The 19,976-nt window shown below is 38.1% G+C and overlaps 1 protein-coding gene and 1 pseudogene across 9 annotated transcripts in view; both read left to right on the top strand.

Annotated features, from left to right (window-relative positions):
• SIL1 (SIL1 nucleotide exchange factor) overlaps positions 1-19,976 on the top strand; it is a 168,475-nt gene that overhangs the window by 109,288 nt on the left and 39,211 nt on the right. For all 9 annotated transcript variants that reach the window (XM_039836225.1, XM_039836219.1, XM_039836220.1 and 6 more), the window contains 2 exons: positions 1,591-1,782; positions 7,184-7,305. In XM_039836225.1, coding sequence (XP_039692159.1) covers positions 1,591-1,782; positions 7,184-7,305 — 314 coding nt within the window. The remainder of the gene's footprint in view (positions 1-1,590; positions 1,783-7,183; positions 7,306-19,976) is intronic.
• Positions 2,559-2,674, top strand: LOC120581745 (uncharacterized; annotated as a pseudogene).

Here is a 19,976-nt window from a genome sequence, read left to right as displayed (position 1 = left end):
GGTTGCCAGGGCATAGGAACGGGAGGGAGAGGGTGGGAGGATGAGGCACAGCTATAAAGAAGCACAATGGTGTTGTTTGGTGGTTATGGAACAGTTCTGTAGGTTGATTATTCTGGTGGTTACATGAATCTATATATTGGGTAAAATTGAATAGAATAGTACACACACACATACATGGAAATGTGTACCTGTAAAAGCTGGTGAAATATGAATAAGACCTATAGTTTAGTTAAGAGTATCGTACCTATGTTGTTTTCTTGGTTTTTATATTATGCTATCGTTACGTGAGAAGTTACCATTGGAGGAAACTGAATGAAGGGTATATGGTATTCTCTGTACTATTTTTGTAACTTTCTGTGAGTTTTTAATTACTGCAAAATAAACAGCTTTTTTTTCTTCATAAAAAGGTCTTCCTCAGGGCCAAGCACACATCATTTTTGTGAGACAGGGCTGACTAGTTTCTTATCCTGCTCACTTGCCTGTCACCCCGCAGCTCTAGGCAGTGATTCAGCTTTCTTAGACCTCTTTGCCTGGCCAGAGTCCTCTAGCTGGGTGTACAGAGAGCATTTCACTGTAGTTTTAGCCCAAACAAACAGGATATGGCATCTCGTAGATGTGATTACTCTGCTAGGAGCTTGCTCTTTTTAAAGAGAGTCTGATTCATTTCTTTGGTTGGTGTTTCTATGGAGTGCTTATAACTAGAGAGAAAACCTAAAGGTGATAGATGAGCAATTTGGAACTGACAGCTGCTCATCATCCTGTTTTTTATAAATATTCGTGTCTTTTAATTTTTCTTGGATGATAGAAACACAAACCACTGTAACATTTCAGATTCTCTTTATAAGTACTATCCTCTAAAATTGGGAAGAAAACAGAGTATCACAGGTATAAAATATCTAATTAAAGTCTTTTATTCACCTCCAACATCACTTCATTTTTAAAATCTGTATATATGTGGGATGGGGAGGGATTGAGAGAAAATTATTTGAGATTTGAGTATAGTACATACAGTAATTTAGCCACTTCAAATAGTTGAACAAATTGTGCACCTGTCGTTAGATTGACAGTAATGACAGTGATTTAATTTTCATCAGTAAATTGCTCCCACTCTGACATCTCTTTACCCACAGTTTCTTATGTCCGGGTTTCTCTAAAATGTTACTGTATTGGGCAGGGTAAAGCCAAGATAGTCTGTATTTGTAGAATATGGAGAACCAAGGTATGGATTATTCTACTTTAGCCTTCAGCCTAAATTAAGGGTAGAAGATGAGCTCGCATTATTTCCCCTGACCTCAGTGATTGCAACGAGACTTTCTAATCTTCCTGAACATTGGAAGTTAGACTGGGGTAAGAGAACCTTAGAAAATCTTGAGTATGATTTTGGGACAGAGAACTATATAGGTAGACTCTGAGGGCTCTTTTCTCTAGGCATCTTAGAAGGTGTCAGGATTTCTGATAGTACAGATAAGAGAACATTTTGAGTCCTGGAGAAGCATTTCTTTGAGGATGGGCATTTATGGTCGACCATGGTAGTCTTGGGGAGATGTCTCTAATCGCTTTGATTAATCTTCTCTTTGCTGCTCTCCTTAGGCAAGGCATGCTGAGATTAAACGGCTTTTCCGCCCCATTGAGGAGCTGAAGAAGGACTTTGAAGAGCTGAATGTTGTCATTGAGACTGACATGCAGATCATGGTACGGCTGATCAACAAATTCAATAGTTCCAGCTCCAGCCTGGAGGAGAAGATTGCTGCACTCTTCGATCTTGAATATTATGTCCATCAGGTATTTCTTTGTCCATAAGTCTGACTTTTAACTGACAGCTCCAAAAATAAGCCCCCTTCCCTAAGCCCTAAGAAAATACATCAGCACCTTTACTTCTCTCCCATGGTATTCAGTATTTTTAATGTAGGCCAATATCTGTTGTAGTAAGATACATTCTTAGAGGTCAGAACTATCCTTTAATTTTTCAATGCTGAAGATACAGTGGAGGTAAAATAGATGTGGTGGTCCCTGTTCCATGTAGCGTATAGTCTGGAAGGGGAAATAATTAAATAATGAACAATTAACAAATTAACAATTTGGTAATGAGATGATTTAAGATTATATTTACTCCAAAGGGTAAAGTAAGAGTATATAACAGAGGAACTTAGCCTTGCCAGGGCCATTGGGGAAGACTTCCCCAAGGACGTGACATTTAGGTTTAGTGGCTTAGCCTTAAAGGGGTTGGCTTGGCAACCAGGGGATATTAGAACAGGGGATGGCAAATTATGGCCCATGGGCCACATCTGGCCCATGATTGCTTTTGTAAATTGTTTTGTTGGGACACAGCCAAACCTATTTGTTTATGCATTGTTTTATTGTTTTTGGTTGTTTTCATACTACAATGGCAGAGTTGAGTAGTTGTGACAGAAACCACATGGCTCACAAAAGCCAAAAATATTTACTGTCAAGCACTTTAAAAAAGTTTGTTGGACATGGTTCCATAGTGTAGCGGTTAACATGTCTGCTTTACACACAGAAGGTCCTAGGTTCGTGCCCCAGTGGAGCCACGGTCCATGGTCTACGGCCATGCCACCCTGAACAAGCCCGATGTCTGATCTCAGAAGCTAAGCAGGGTTGGGCCTGGTTAGTACTTGAATGGGAGACCACCTAGGAAGACCAGGTGCTGTAGGCATAAATTAAAAAAAAAGTTTGTCAACCCTTGAGTTAGAGCATAACAGGCAGAGGAAAGCTTGGTGTGATTGAGGGCCTGGAAAAAGATTAGAGTGATAGGAGCACAGAGACCAGGGGATGAGGTAGCAGAGATGAAGTGGAAAGGTTAGGGAGTCAGAGAGATGGGGTTGGGAATATCATACTCTTAATGATTTTATCCTTAATCCTAAGAACCATTGGAGAGTTTGAAGCAGGAGAATGACTGATCAGACTTGTACCATAATTATAAGTTAATATTTATTGAATATTATGTAATAGGCACATATTCAAGTGCTTTGTACATATTAATTTATGCGCTTCCAGTCACAGCTGCCTTATGAGTAGGCACTACTATTAATCCCATTTTATAACTGAGGCAAATACATTCACACTTGTGAATGCCCAGGTCACCCAGTTAGTGAGTAGTAGAGCTGGGATTTCCAACAGGTCTGCCTTACCCCAAACTCTGTGCTCTTAACCTTTTGTCCATTCTTACTCTCACAAGATACTGGTACCATCTGAATGAATCTCAAAAGAGAATAGATGAATCTAAGGAAAAGGAGCTAGGAGAACCCATTTATTTATTCATTCAATGAATTAATTTATTAGGTACCTACTAAGTCCCAGACACTGTTCCAGGCACTTAGGATACATCTGTGAACAAAATTGGAGCTTTCCTTCTAGCAGAGACAGACAGACACTAAACATAACTAATAAGTAAATTATAAATAATGTTCGAAGGTGATAAATACTATGGAAAAATAAAAAGTAGTGCAAGGAAGGGAAGGAGCATCTCAAGCAGGAGAAACAACAGTATCTTTAATCCTAAGATGGAAGCATATCTGTTGTGTTTGAGGAACCACAAGGAAGTCAGTGTGATTGGAGCTGAGAAAAGAGGGAGAGAAGCAGGTGAAACCCAGAGATAATGGGAGGAGGATCATGGAGCACCTTGTAGGCCATGGGAAAGAATGAAATTAGACATTATTAGAGGATATTGAGAAGAAGAAGGACATCATCTGATTTACTTTTAAAGAATCCCTTTGACTGCTGTGTTGAGAATTAGACCAGAGGCAGGAGGCATAGATGGAAGCACGGAAACCAGGTAGGAGGCTATTGCAGTAATCCAGGACAGGGGCGATGCTGGCGTAGGGAAGCTGTGTAATCATAATCAAAGGCTTGTTTGAGATCCTCATCAAGAAATAGATCTTCACCATCCTTCCATGCATGATAGCGTTCTCTACAAGCTAAGCTAAAAGACATTCATTCTTTCTTTAGGATTTGCTAGCCTTTGTGATGAGAGGATGAGTGTGTACTATATTTGCAGGAATAATGGGGCAGCCACTTCATCTCTCTCTGCTCATAACACTTTCTCAGGCTTCAAATAGCAGGTCTGTGATCCTCTTAAAGAAAATGGACCTGGGTTCTCTTTCCTCTTTCCAGTCTTTCTCTCCAGGGTAAAAAAAAAAGGAAAATTCCAATAGCTTTTCTGTTATAGATATTTAAAGAATTAAGGATCCTAGGGGTTATTGGCTAACTCAGTCCTGCTCTGCTGTTGACAGCTTTTATTTTTTCTCATCTTAACATACTTGAATGGATCTTTAGGTACCAGGTTTCTGTAGGCTCTTCCTTTAGTTGCAGTATAAAAGGCCAAAATGACTAGAGAGCTTATTGTACCTAGAAGGTAGTGAGTACGTAGGAAGCTAGCAGGGCCCCAACAGATTTCTTTTTCCCTGAAAACTTGGTGGTCACTTGGCAGTGTCATCTTTAGGGCGACATCCTATTTTGCTTCCATAGATCACCGGTTAGGGTAAACAGTTTCTTAGATATCACTAAACTCATCCTCGGGTCAGCAGTCCCTTGATGGAAACTAAACTCGCTATGTTAACAGAAGAGTCATAAATGTTTTGGGTCATTAGCCTTTTGATCAGAAATATAAGGTCCGTGGTTTAGACTGGAATGTCGGGTTTCCATGCAACAGTATTAAGTTGTGATTTCACAGGGAGATTAAAGAAGACACAGCTTGGCCTCAAGTTCCAGTTGCAATGGGAAATTGAGGTGATGTAGTGCTAGCTTTGAAGAAGATAGGACTTTTCCTGCCAGAAACTCGACCAGGCCACTCTTGTTCTAGACTCACTGATTGGAGGTTTTGAGATCCATGGGCTTCAAGGACCCAAACTGGATCTGCCCAAGGATTTCTCACAGCCATATTTGAATTATTAAACAGGATTTGTGAAAAGCAAAACTGTGTGTGTGGAAAATAGTTTGTGAGTTTGGGGCAGTGTGTTTACCTTATCTCATATGACTCCTCAATTATTTACCATCATTTCTCCCTTTCTCTGTTTCCTTTTCTCTGTCTTCTCAGTGCTCTGGTTCTCTTTTTTTTTTTTTTGCCTCCTGAGTGTCTGCACAATTTTCTACTGTCTCCTTCCTTCTGGTCTCCTTCCCTCTGCTTTGAGCTCCTTTCTGCCTGTCCCACCCCATCCTGAAGGCAACCTAGGAGAAGTTATGGCCGCAGACCCAGATTTTGGAGCTCGATCTTCTGGGTGTGCAGTGGACAGAATGACTCCTTTCTTCCTCATGTCAAGTGACATAACAAATGAGAAAACATCTTGAGAGTGCTTATCTAAATGTCAGCATTTATAACACCCTAAATTATCTTTGTAGTAATAAAGATAAACTGAATCCAGAACAGAACTTTTGTGACTCTGGGCCGTGTTGCTTTGGGGCTGTCAGACTGGCAGCTGCTCTGCTAGGAACGCATATAAGCTTTGATGAGTAGCCATCCCAGGCATGGAGTGACAGGACTCTGAGCCATGGTTTTGTATCCAGAAAACCTGGAGGAAGGAGGATCAAAGCAGAGGCAGTGAATTTTTAGATTTTAAAATCAGAATATATGAAGAAGGAAAGCTCAGTAAGTATTGTGCTCATGTCAGCAAAGCACCCAGCTCTTAGTCTTCCTAGTTAGCTGGACTATGGCCCAGTAATCATTCTTCTTTATAAGGACAGATTAGGGTAGAAAATACTAGCCCTAGCTTGGGAGCCTTTATGGCAGAGCAGACTCTATATTTACTTCACAACCTTGGATTGGCCATCTCTTTAGGTCTGTGTTACAAGGGATCCATCCATTTTCTTGGCACAGATACCCCAGATTTCCTTTTGTACTCAACAGTGGAGTTTATTTCAGTAACATTTTTTTCTGATCAAATTGATTCACTGGTTTAATGATTATTTATTGAGCACCTACTATATGCTCAGCACTATTCTAGTCACTAGACCTGCAATAGTAGACAGACAAAAACCCTTGTCTGTCTAGCTCTTGTGGATATTACATCAGAATGTATAAGAATGATTTTCTAAGTGGTAAAAACAGGCTTGGCCCTCCCAAAACACAGGTAGAGTCAAATACAGCCCTTCAAACTCGTTTTCTCTGTTAGAGCCCTCTTATAGTTTGGAAAGACACAGTTGGGTAGGAAAGGGCTCTGTGGTGTCTGGAGGAAAAGGTGGACAGCAGTCATGTTGTTGGACTCTACCTTCCTGGATTTTCCTGATGATTTGTAGAGTGGGATCAGCATGTGGGCAAGAGGCAGCCTTTGTAGCAACAAAGGTATTTTCAAGGGAGACTTGTAGCTACCGTATGAGGAAACAGGATCCAGAGACCTTTCTGAGGAAGTTGTGTCTTCTTGTTCCAGGATACTAGTGAAGCTTAGGGAATGCGATCCTCTCTTTTATAGAATAGAAGAGAGATAGATCGTCTCACCTTGGGACTTTGAATCTTAAATGATAGCCCAGACCAATGCTGTCTGATAGAACTCTACATGATAATGGAAATGTTCTGCACTGTCCAGTAATATCCAGTAGCCAGTAGTACATATCTAGACTAAAGCTTTTGAGTGAGAGACTTTTGTTTAGATTTTATCATGAAAGCCCTCAGATTCAGTCAACCTTAGACTGTATGAAGTGAGGAAAGAGAATGGTATTATTGTTATTTCTCTCCTATCACTCTTCCAGGTCCCTCTCTCCCTGCAGCAGGTTTCCTCTTATAGTCCCTGACTTATAATTAAAAATCAGCTTTTTGCTTTTGGCTGCTGCCTCCACTGCCCCCATTGGGGGTGGACTTCAACAGGAAGGATGGTGTCATTTGGTAGTGCTGATGATGCCAGATCTTTGTGTCAATAGCTTGTACATTAGGAGTAAGCTTTGTGACTCATTACAGTATTAGAATTTTCCAGGACATGTTTGGCATAAGCAATAGATAGGTTCCATTTCTGCCAGTTCCCATAAATCATGTTGTATGAATTTAGAGTTCTCAAATTTAAGATTATTTAAAAATTTAGGTTTTTTTTTTTCGAATTCTTTCCTAGTTAGTCAGAAATGCAACCATTGCTTTTACTTGACTTTTTAGTTTGTTTTTGAATAGTCACCAAAAGAAGAAGCTATCAGAAGAACTCTTTCCTTGATGTCTGTACTGTACTAAGCAGTGCCTTTGTTGCAGATGGATAATGCACAGGATCTGCTTTCCTTCGGTGGCCTTCAAGTGGTGATCAATGGGCTGAACAGCACAGAGCCCCTGCTAAAGGAGTATGCTGCGTTTGTGCTGGGGGCAGCCTTTTCCAGGTGAGCAGCAAGGATGCACATCCCACTTGCCAGGATTGTTTGGACCCTTCAGGTGAATTCTACCTTTACTCTTGTCCAGATTGGCTTGGAAAAAAGTTACACTCGAACTCATGCACATACCTATCCACATTTCATGGTGATCGCAATGAAACTAGAGAATCTGATTTTGCTCTTGTTCCAGGCAGGTAAGAATTTTCACCCATGTTGTCACCATTTATGACTGTTTCCTTCATATATGTAGATGGATATTTAATGACATATTTTAGATCATAGTCTCTGTTTTATTCAAAGCTAATAAAAGTTATACCCACCATAAATAGTTGAGAGGAAGGGGGATGAACTCTTAAGAGTTGATCTTTTTGGAAGTAAAGCTACATATCTTAGGCAATGAATAAATGAACATGACCACAGAGGCCCTTTTGTCGGGGGGATGTGTCTTTCCCCTAGATGTCTGGAACCAATCAATATGCAGTTAGATTATTAGACTCTCTGGGTTGGGAGTTGTTTAAATTTAGACTGTCTCGTGCTAGAAGATTGATTAGGCAAGAGGAGTGGGGATATAGCATCTCCGAAGAGTGGACGAATCAAGATATGTGGGCACCACATTATTATACTAAAAAACTCAAGATGTCTTCAAGCCGCAGTCTGTCCACTGGAGCTATAGTTCCTTCTATTTTTGAAAATCTGTTACGAGGACCATTTATGCTCTTAAAAAAGGAATCAATATTCTGATTCTTGCTTCAAGGGCAGGGGTGGTGGCTATTAGGGGTTACTCTTCTTGGATGTAGAGATCATGGTGTTGTAGGAGAAAGGCTATTCTGAACATGTTTACGGTCAGAGGCTTTGTTTTGAAAAGATTTCCTTTGCCTTTCATCCATGCTTATTTTTAATTAATTAGAATCTCAGTCTTAAGAAAAGCTTCAGCATCTTTTCGTAGTTAATTGAGGGGCAAAGCTGGGAAGGCCAAAAGAATTGTCCTGTGAAGAGAGGCCAAGAACAATGTAGGCCTTTGTTTCCCTTATCACTAACCTGCCTTGATCTTGAAGTTGTGGTTGTCCTCTTGTTGGCAGTCACTGGTTGTGGCCTCTAAGGCATTCCACCTCCCTTGATCTCACCTACCAGAGCCAGACAGTCTCCCAGGAAGCCCAGGGAAATCTCTGCTTGTGCATCCCCTGGAAAGGTGGCAAATCTGAGTTTGTCATTGGTAGCTGTGATTTCAGCCCTGGAGAAGTCCTGGATCTTATCCTTGTAAGGCTTTAGAGGCTTGAGCACTTACTGAGGCTCAATTTTTGTGTCAAAAGCCTTAAAAGAACTAAATCAAACCTTATTAACCTTTCTCCTCAGACCTTTTTTGGAAATTTTTTCTGTAATCCCAAGTACTTTGTTTCCACTTTCAATATGAACAAATGATCTTATTTGTTTCTTGCCCTTGCTTCTGGAAACACATTTCTTAGGGGACACTGTGTAGCATCTTGATGTCACTTCTTAGTTTAAGGGAACTAAGGTACTTGAGAAGTATGCATTGGGCCTCCTTAACAGGCCATAACTCATCCAGGAGCTGTGCCAATATGTGGTGTTATTAAGACTTTTCTGTGATTGTATGAGTGTAAGACCATGTTAACGTTTATGCAGCTTCACTAAAATTTAAATAAAGATAAATATAAAATATTGCAATTTATATTTTTGGTGGCAAGCATACTGCTGTATTCAAAATGTTTTAGCCAGGCTTTTGATGGCTCACTGGAGGGCGGTTACAATGATAGCATGGTATGACGCCAGAGCTTTTGGAAGCTAACAGCAGGCTTTTGAACATCATGAAAATGTCAGTGTTTTATACAAAGAGGAACTTGATGCAAGGTAAGAATATTTCTATGCAAGAGAGATAGGTTTCAGTGCTCTAGTGTGATATTCATTATTTCCTCTTGACGTCCTAAGTATTGATTCTGCAGCTCTTTCCCTGCCTTCAGCATACAAGCGTGCACACACATACTACACATGTGCACATACACACACAGTGATTGGATGAGCTTGCTCTTTATCAAGAGGGTATTCAAGGGATAGTGAGTATGTTGGAATCATGGAGCCTCAGGGTTTGTAGGTTTTATTTAAAGGTCATTCCTTCTATTTTTTTGATGATGGGCAAGAATACTGCTTAGAAGTCCAGACGTTTGAGTATTTGGGAGGACTGGGTAGCCTACTGTACCTAGAGTTAGAAAATCTAGGTTCAAGTCCAGTCTCTGCCATTTCCTAGCTCTTTTGCCCATCGGTAAGTGATTTCACCTTTCTAAGCCTCACTTTTTTCATTTATTAACTAGGAACAATAATAAGTGACTTCTGCATTTCATAAGGTTAAGTGAATGTGAAATAACATAATATACAATAAGCCCTGTGAAAATACTTGTAAAGCACCTGCCAATGATAAACGGGTATCATGTTCACCATGTGTCCTTTTTACTATGAGTTTTTACTATAAGGCAGTTCTTACTTCCTTTCTTTTTACAATACAAACCTCATTTTCTTTTAAGATGCTTATGTTTTACCACACGGCATATCCCTTGGTGCTAATCTTGCTGCTTCATGAGGGTGTTTATTTGCCTACCTGTCTTAATTGCTTAATAAGGCCTCCACATACATCTCTATGGATGAAGAGATCTTTCCCCTGGTGTTAAATGTGAAGCGATTATTCCAAGATCAAGAAGAAAGAGTTAATGTAAATATAATTGATGTGGCCACTGAATGTTACATGGCCACAGAAATAGTTTGTTTTCTTATTTAAGTGTTATTTACACTATGGGTCATAATCACTCATTTTCTGCTGTTTGTTACCCATGTATATAAGGCAGGTCAAGCTCTTAGAAGATATGCAGAGATAGAGAGAGAGGAGTCTGATACTTTTGGCAGCTTTATCTTTTTATGGTTTCTTTCTTTTTTCTTCCTCTCTTTCTTTCTCCCTCTCCCCCTCTCCCCATGTTCCCTTTTCTTCTACTCTTTCCTTTCTCCCTCTCCCTCCCTCTCTTTTCCTCCCTTCCTTCTCTCCTTTCCCTCCCTTCCTTCCCTTCCTTCCCTTAAACTTCCTGTCTTTTTCAATTCATTTATTTTCAGTGGCCTTTCTATGACCTGATTTCATTTCATGATGGCATCTGGGTGTATCTGTCTGCAGTTTGACCTACCAGGAGTTTGTAGAGTCCCGGACAGGTCATTTGTGTTTCTGTGTATAGGAGGTCCCAGAAAAGCCTTGTGAATTTCAGAGGCCATGCAGCCTTCTGTAATCTGGTTTTGGTTTTACTTCTCAGCACACTGGCTGCCTCCTTTTGTTTTCCTCTTATTTCCCTATATGTAATCTTTACCTTTTAACTGTGAGGAATTAAATTATCAAGAAATTAGTGTTCTTTTATCCCAGGGAGCACTGGCTTTTGTTGTTCTCATGCCCTTGCTTCAGTCACTTTTGGTGTCCTGTTTCCATCTTTAATAACTCACAATCTCATCTGCATATGTATGAGTTATTATGCAATTACATGGGCTTGTAAGTGCTCATTGTATACAGTACTTTTGTTTGAATTGTCCACAGTTTGCAGGGTGTCATGGACCTCTGCCTGGCATAAAAAGGCATGTACATGTGGCATCGGTTATAGTGTGATTATGCTCTGTTGTGATGGATCCCTAGAACAAGATTCTGTTCTATTCTTTCTCTCCTTGGCATCTTCCTTGGAAACTTCTTAGCAGATTTTGGGTTACATAAATCTCTTTATAAAAGGAATGTCTCCCCCGCTTGTGACCCTGCACCCTCTCACCTCATTCTTTGTTGGCTCTCTAGTTTCCTCAGTTGTACTTTTCCTACTGAAGTTTTGCCAATTCATTTTTAACCATTCGGCCATCTATTGGCCTCTAATTTCCAGATTTCTTTTCTGCCATTTTCAGTGAATTTCAGTGCTCATCTACATCTTTTCTCCTCTCTTTCTTGATGGTTTTTGTGAGCTTACTGGGGATCAACATTCTCAACTGCATTGACCTTTATCTTTGCTTCTGTTACCCACGAGCTATCTTGAAACTCACTTCCTATTTTTTCTAATATCTCATGTTCTCTGACCACCTCCGTTATCTCTTCACATTTTCATTTCTCCTGTTGAACATGGTTTTTATCCTTACTGGGACCACCAGCCTCGGCACATCTTCCTGTTTTTCCCTTTATCATTAGTGCTCCTCACTCTCTTCCTTCTCTTTAGGCTCCTTCCTCTTTTCCTACAAATGCTCTCAGTTATCTATCCACCTATCCCTGTCCTATCACCAACTTGTCCATCACCCCAAACCTGCCAACCAAAATTTCCCTTCTCTTCTAAACTTCTTGAAAGTGTAGACAGAAAGGGACCCATATGGGTGCACATGAGCATTATGCTCCTACTATCCCTGAAAATTTTCAAGCGTATTTTGAAGTCATTGATTTCTCTGTAGCAGTTGAAATCATCAGCTTGGAAACTACCTCATGGCTGCCATGTGATTGTAGTAAATAATTGTATATTGGTAAATAATTACTCCCTCTCCTTTTCCTTTTATGGCAGTGTCATCTTCTTACTATCTCCTAGTTATAGCTATTCATTATGATTTTTTTGGCCTTGTCCTCTTTTTCTTTTCATTTTCTCTGCCTTTGGTCCTACCTATTTCCACCGTTTCAAATCTTACCTCATCATGGGTGACTCCAGTGTTGATGTTGAAGTCCAGCCTCTCTCTTCAGGTCCCATCTTCTATTTCTACCAGGCTACTTGCACTTCAAACTTAAGGAGAAGAAAGTGAAATTTACTTTTCTCTCCCTCAAAACTAGGTTTCCCCTCCCACATTCCCTTTTTATCTATTCTTGACGATATGATTGTTGTAGTTGCCCTAGCTTGAAACTTTTGAATGATATTTGAGTCTTTCTTTTCTCCATTTATTTGGTGAATGAATCCTGTGGATTTCTATTTCCACTATTGTTGACTACTAAACAATTATTTCTTTTTTAAAAATCTATTTTAAGGAACCTCGATATGATGAGGGCACAACATGTTCAGAGAGGAGATTCCCTCTCCCAGTGCTAGGAAATGAGCCATCAATAGTCTAAAGCAACTAGGGTGATTCTGTTCTACGTGGACATAGATTGATTTAGAAATGGGCATGTGACCCAGTTCTGACCAATGAGACATAAAGAGAAGTTTGTTGAGAAGGCTTCTGGGAAGGATTTTGTTCTTTTATAAAAAGAAAGTAAGGAGACCCTGCCCACCTCTTTCTTCCTCTATTGTAGTTGTCTTGGAGCTGCAGCAGTTGGTGTAGACCAGTGAGGTGAAAAAAGCACAAGGACAAAAAGCCAGCATGCTGAGGAGCACAATAGAGGAAAGACAGAAGGAGACTAAGTCCTTTATGGTAGAGTTTAGGCACTATACTGATTTTGGAACCATCTACTTCCAGACTTTTGTTGTGAGAGAGAATTAAATGTCTTTGTTTTTTTAGCCATTATGCTGTTACTTGCAACTGAGCATATTCATATTCATAAAATTTCCAAAATCTTTCTTGGATCATTTAAAAATTCCTTTTAAATTCCCCTTGCTTTTTCATAGCGCTCATCTCAACTTACAAGTACATATTTGTTTGATTACCTATTAGACAGTAAGAGGATAAGATTCTTTTTCTATTTTGCTATCTCTCAAGTATATAGCATAGGGCCTAGCATTGAGTGCTAGGAAATAATTATTAATAATTAAAGAAACAAAAGAATAAACTGATACCTAGGAAATGAAATGTTTTTCCAGATAGCATCTAGGGGCTGAGTATACAACACTGTCTTTATTATTAATTATATAATAGTGGATGATTTGGATACTGCTCCTTAACTCTTTAAAGTGTGAGGCCATGGAGATGAGTGGGTTGAGATCAGATGTTAGAGATGCCAGCATTTGAATCAAAGTTCAAATATGACCTCTTGGACTAGTTCTGACCTCTTGACTCCAGGAACTAACTTTTCATACTCATTCAGTGACAGGTGAGATACTCAAACCTTTTTCTATCTGATAAATTCATTAGCATATTAACCAAAATTGGCTGGGGCAATTGGATAGCCATAGCTCTTAAAGCTGCATTCAAAGTCAGATTTCTTTTCCAAGTGAGTATGTATTATTTACATTTTAATTATAAATATAAGTAACAAAATAAAACAGAACTAGGAGACTTCTGTATCTAGCAAATGGTTGTTTATGTTTCTCAAGAAACATTCTTTTTCAGAATACCTGAAGATGCTGGGTTAAATATTTAAACATTTCCTTAAATGTTCAATTCAGCTGACAAACTGTAGGGCCACTGCTTTGTATAAATAAAGGGGAAATGAATAACATATATTCTATATATGGTGGCTCTGCAAGAAAGCAAAGGAAGTCCTAAAGACAAATATAACAGAAAGCACAAATCCTAAGGGATAACTGAAACTTATAGCTATCCTGGGGACATTTGTTATTTCCCAGTGGCCAAGAGCTTTTGGTTTAAACAGGCTTTGTAAGTTGGGGAACAAGAGACAAAGTCTACAGCTTGTGAAAGGGAGAATTAGAAAAATAAAAATCTTCCACTAAAAACGAGATATTAAGGCAATTTGGCTTTGAATGGAAGGGAGAAAAATTCCCCAGAAAATTCTTCACCCAGTTCAGCCCTAGAGTGCAATTAGGTTGGGAATAATACTACTATTGTGGCCTGAAATTCTCCAAGCTGAGAATTTAGTTCTAAAATGGTCTTGACAAATAATAAACTGGGAAAAATGTTTGCTACTTATATCACAAACATAGTATTAATATTCCTAATATATGTAAAGAGCATCTAAAAATAGAATAAACACACTAATAACCCTATAGAAAAAGATCCTGTACTTGCTCAGTTTTTGCTTTATTTTATTTGTAAAGTGTATATAATAGATTCAGGATTCTTACAACTTCCTGGTTATGTATACCTTATATTATTAAGATCATTTTTACTCCTAATAAATCATTTTTGCTTTCAAGTCTATTTTGTCTGATATTAATATATCTACCAACTTTCTGTTAGTATTTTCTCGATATATCTTTTTCATCCCTTTTCTTTCAGTCTTTCTCCCATTATATTTTGGATAGACTTTTTCTTTGTACAACCTAGAGCTAGATTTTGTTTTATTAATACAATTAAATATATTTTTATTAGGGATTTAATCCACTCCCTTTCAATTCGATTTATTGACATATTTGGATTAATTTCTGCCATTGGTTTTAGTGATTACTTCTGAGTTTTTAACATGTTTCATTAGGCTGCTAAGGTGTGAAGTTTTTTACCTCCCCTTAAAAAATACAAGAACTTTAAGAATGCTTTAACTTAAATTTCTACAGTCTCTATTCTCCATGAGATTGTTGGCTAATATCTTATTTCTACCTTATTTTTAACCAACTTCATAAATTAGTCATTATTATCATAATCAATGTTAATATTTTACATTTCATGCTGTTTATATTTATCAGTATGTTTACTGATTTCTTTGCCTACTTTTTCCTTCTGGGACTCAATTTCCTCTAGTTATTCTTTGAGCAAATATCTGGGGATGATAAACATTTTTAGTTTTTACTAATACTGTCTTTATTTTGCCCTCCCTCTTGAATCATAGTACGTTTAGTTATCCTTGTGGTATCTGTCGTTATTGATGAAAAATCTATTGCCAATCTTAAGAGTTATTCTTTCTGTAGGCAATCAGTTTTTCCCTGACCCCTGACCATTTTAAGGTTTTTCAGGTGCATTTAATTATTAGCAAGTTTTACCATTATATTTCCAAGTGTGAATTATTTTAATTTATTCTGTTTGACTTTCCCTGTGCTACTTCAATCTTCAGACATGGAAATTTCCTGGTTCATTATGTTACCTGGTTCATTGGCTCTCCCTTACATTTTCTATTCTTCTCTCCTTATACTTTTATTAAGATTATATTGGACTCTCTGTTTCTAACATCTCTTAACTGTTACTTCATTTTTTTAACCTCTCCATCTCTTATGCTTCTTTCTGGATGATTTCCTCCACTTTGTTTTCCAATTAATTGATTCTTCAGTAGTGTCTAATGTATTTATTATACCCATGAAGTTGTAATTTAAAGGACTATATTTTTTATTTCTAAGAGTTTTCTTCTGATTATTGCTTTAATAGCATCCAAAAGTTTTGACATGCAGTAGTTTAAGTATGGTTCAGTTAAAAATATTTTAAAATTTTAGTTATGACTTCTTTGAGTCACGAATTATACTTACATATATTTCTTAATTTCTAAATATAATGGAAAGTTTCTAGTTTTTTGTTATTGACATTCATCTTGTGGTCAGAGAGTTTTTATTATTTCAGTTGTTTGAAAGTTCTCGAGACTTTCTGTTTGGTTAGCATATGATCAGTTTTTATAAATATTCCATATGTGCCTAAAAGAATGTACATTCTGCACCTTGACCATGAGATAGACTGCCCCTCTCTCTTTTATATGTATATATACATATACATGTGCATTTATATATACACACACATCATATATAATGTCAAATTCTCTGTTTTTGTTTTGTTTGTCTCAGTTTTATCTAAAATTATTTAATTTTGTCCTAATTTTCAAAAGAAGTTTTATCTGGGTATAGAATTCTATGATGATATTTGTTTTCTTTCAGCAGATTAAATATATTGTTTCATTCTGTCTTCTGCTGTTGCTGCTGAGAAGTTAACTGTCATTTGGTCACTCCCTTGAAAATCTTTTCCCCCCTGTCTACTTATAAGATTTTTATGTTGACAATTTTCTGTACTTTTACATGATCATATATTTAGGTGTAGATTGTTTTTGAAATTTCCTGCTTAGAGTTTGGTGAATTTATTTAGTTGGATTTTTGTCTTATCTGTTCTAGAACATTTTCATCCATTATTTCTTCAAATATTGTTTGCCTCTTTCCCTTCCATATCTTTGTGAAACTCCAATTAAACACGTTAGACCATCTTATTTAGTTTTCTTTTTTTAACCTATTTTTCATATTTTACATCTCTGTGTCACATGTGCTAAAGTCTAGATAACTTTGTGTGACTTGTCTTCCAGTTTACTTATTTAACTTCTTCTGTGTCTAATCTGTTATTGAATCTGTCCATTAAATGCTGAATAATGTTTTAATTTTTAGAATTTTTATTTCATCACAGTCTGATATATCCCTTTTTTATAGTTCTCTATTTACTGCAGATATTTTTAGGGATGTATTTATTCAAGCATTGTAAACATAATTATTTTACAATCCATGTTTTATAATTCCAGGTCTGTTTCTGCTAGTTTGTATCAGTGGCACCTTGTTTCCTTATGTGCTTGATTATCTTTGACTGTATAAGCACTAATTTTTTAAAAACTGTTTGGGGGCCTAGAGTGAAATCTTTTCAGAGAGGATTTGGGTTTTTTCCTACCAAGTGCCTAGAGGTAATGAACAAGCTGGGACTATCTAGGATCAAGTTCACAACTTGAGGTTTTCAAGTCTACCCAAGGGATAGGAACAGCCTAGACTGTAAAACTATGAAGGCTAGATTGTAGCTTCAACTTTTTGGGTTCAGTTTTTTCTTTGTCAATGTTCCCTCTTCCCCCCCGCTGCCCTCATTGTAGTTCTTATTACTAGTACAATTTTTCTGATTTGCCTTTAAGCCAGGACTCTAAAAGACTACACTCTGAGGATAAATGTGGGGAGGGTTTCTACTTTGGGTGACTCTCGACCTTGACCCCCTTTCTCCACAAGGTTGCCAAAACCAAAACTCAAGTTTGAATCAACAAATGCTCTAGGTCTGAGTGGCCTCAGTACTCTGGTTGCCTTTCTGCGTTCCTTCTCTCTCTTAGCTTTTGGACTGGTAGTTCCTACTTATTTTGTTGATTTTTTTGATGCTTTTAAGGAGGTATTTTAAATATTTTATTCAATTTTTTTGTCTTCAAAGAGCGGGCTGGTCTGAATAACCTAATTCATTATGGGAAATGAGAGTTGGCTATTGATTTTTTAAAAAATATTGTGAGCGACCTTACCAAACTATCTTATTGTTTATAACAACTTTTTAGCTTATTCATTTATTTATGCAATCATAATACTTGCAAAGAATGATAATTTTTTCTTTTATAGTAATAATAGTGATACTTTTATTCGTATCTATTTTGATAGGAATCCTTTTGGTACTTCTTGATTATGCATGATGCTGGCATTTGATGTGTGTGTGCTTTATCTACTTGTGTATGTATTTGTTTATGTTATGTATGTTTATATTAAGTATGCTATATTAATGGTAAATATGTTTATATCAACTTTATTTTCATCAAGGAGCTCTAAGAGGAATTTAGTGAATTGTGTGCCTTTTCCCATCTACCAAAATGGCCATATGATATACCACTACTATGTCCTCTCTTTGGATGAATTATATTTGTGTATTACCTAATAGTGAATTATCCTTACATGTTTGAATGACATGTAATGAATTTTCTTGGTCATAGTATTAGTCATCTATAGCTGCCTAACAAATTACCACAACTTAGCAGCTTAAAGCAGTGTGTTTATTATATCAATTTCTCTGAGTCAGGAGCCAGGCATGACTTAGCTGGGTCCTCTGCATCTCTGCAGTAGCTTAGGTCTAATCCGAAGCTTGGCTGGGGAAGGATCTCTTTCTCAATTTGTGTGGTCGTTGACAGAATTCAGGTTTTTTTGCAAGTTGTCAGTTTAGGAGCCTCCGTTTCTTGCTGGCTGGAGCCTGCTTTCAGTTCCTTGCCATGTGGATATCTCCATAAACAGCTCATAACATGGCAGATTGCTTCTTCAAAGGCAGCAAGAGAGAATACTCAGCAAAACAGACATTACAGTGTTGCACAGTGTAATTACATCCACATTATCACATTTAGCCTGTCACCTTTGCTGTATTGGTTAGAAGCAAGTTGTACTCTCCCATTTAAGGGGAAGTGATTACAAAGGATGTGTCTGGTTTTGGTTTAGACATTATGAATTGGTTGCAAGTGACAGAAAATGGCATACATAAGATAGACATTTATTTCTCTCTCATCTAAACATCTTCAGGTCAGCAGCCTAGGGCTGGTGCGGCTGCCCTGCCCCAGGGAGACACAGAAGTCTCAAGTTCCTTCCAGTCACATTGTGATGCCCTTCCTAAGCAGTTTCCCTTTTCTTGTCATCCTAGACGGCTTGATCTGCATTCCAGAGGACAGAGTAGAAGCAGAGACATGGAAGAGGAGGCAAATGACTGAGAGGTCTTTTAAGGAGGATCCTAAAAGCTGTTAAATGATGCTTCTGCTTATACCACATTGATGAAAAATGTAGTCTTTGTACTTTATTTGCCCAGTAATAATTTTGCTACTGTGGAAGAGTTGGAGAACAGATCATGAGGGACCACTAGCAGTTTCTGCCACAGCTAGCTTTCAGCTTTAAAAAAAAAAAGTTTCTTTTTTCTCTGGAACAGTTTAGCATAAAATTATTTTGTTGAGACTTGAAAAGATAATCTGAGAAAATACCGATGACTCAGTTTCTTTTATGTAGAATGGGCAGGACTTGAGCACAGTATAACAGAGAGGATTGGACTCACCTGGACTAGGTACAGTGTTGGATATAAAAAAGTCTGGTTGTGGCAAAGGAGCCTGCTAGGGGCAGAGGTCTTACATATATTGTCTCATTTAATCCTTGCAAGAATTCTTGGGGTGGGTAATAGTATTCTGGCTTTAAAGAAGGAGATATTTGCCCAAAGGTGCTCAGATAATTTGTAGGAAGGCTATACTTTAAATCCAGAGCTTTGATATCAAAGCCCATGTTCTTTTCTATAGTTTGAAGAGTTAACAGGCTCCCACAGAAAGGGCCATCCCTCTAAGGGTCTTGAATAGGGACCTTAGTCTTTTTCTTCATCAGTTACACAAGCTCTTGACTTTGATATTTTGAGCTTGCAGAGAATGAGATGGGGAAGAAACAGGTAGGATTTATGGACATCTCCTTAAGCCAGCTCCCATAGACAATAGTCTGAGTGGTAGTCAGGATGTAACGTGATAAAAGTCAGTTTTGTACCTTTCTTTCCTTCCATGGTCCACTTATGCATTAGGAAGTATCAAATGGGCAATTGAGCCTCATTAGGAATTTCATGCCCACAGGCTTTTGCCCCCTGGCAACAAACCCTGAAAACAGCTCTGACCAGCCTTTCCAGAAATAGGCCTGGTCATACTGGGCAAGCATGTCTCAAACTGCTGCTTTGGTTCATTTTTTCAGAATAGTCAAACCTCTTCTGAGTGGTGTCTCTATGAAATTTAAATCACAAGGTCATAAATGGGGAACTTCTCTCTTCTCTCACTCCTGTCAAGTACTTCTGAATATTTTATTGAATTCTGATCAGTAAGAAGTTTTCTCTCCCAGCCTTTCTTCTGGTGGTAACAGAAGTCCTTATTTAAAGAGGAGAGTTCATAAAGGGTAGGGAGAAGGCAGTAATTGAGAGATGGCAGGAAATATCGACCCTGTCTCCTGCTGATGATAGCCACACTTTGCAGCCTGTGCTGCCAGTGCTGGGTAGAAGACTGGTGGGTGAGTCTCAGGGCTTTTTCAGGAAGTTGGCTGCATCCCATTATCTCAGAATGTGTGTGAAGTGTTTAGCGAAACAGCACTGGGTAAAAAGCTGTCATGTGGCTG

This window comes from Pteropus medius, unplaced genomic scaffold, assembly GCF_902729225.1.
Source record: "Pteropus medius unplaced genomic scaffold, Ma_sr-lr_union100, whole genome shotgun sequence".
Classification (NCBI taxonomy): domain Eukaryota; kingdom Metazoa; phylum Chordata; class Mammalia; order Chiroptera; family Pteropodidae; genus Pteropus; species Pteropus medius.
This window is presented reverse-complemented; position numbering and strand designations above follow the sequence as displayed.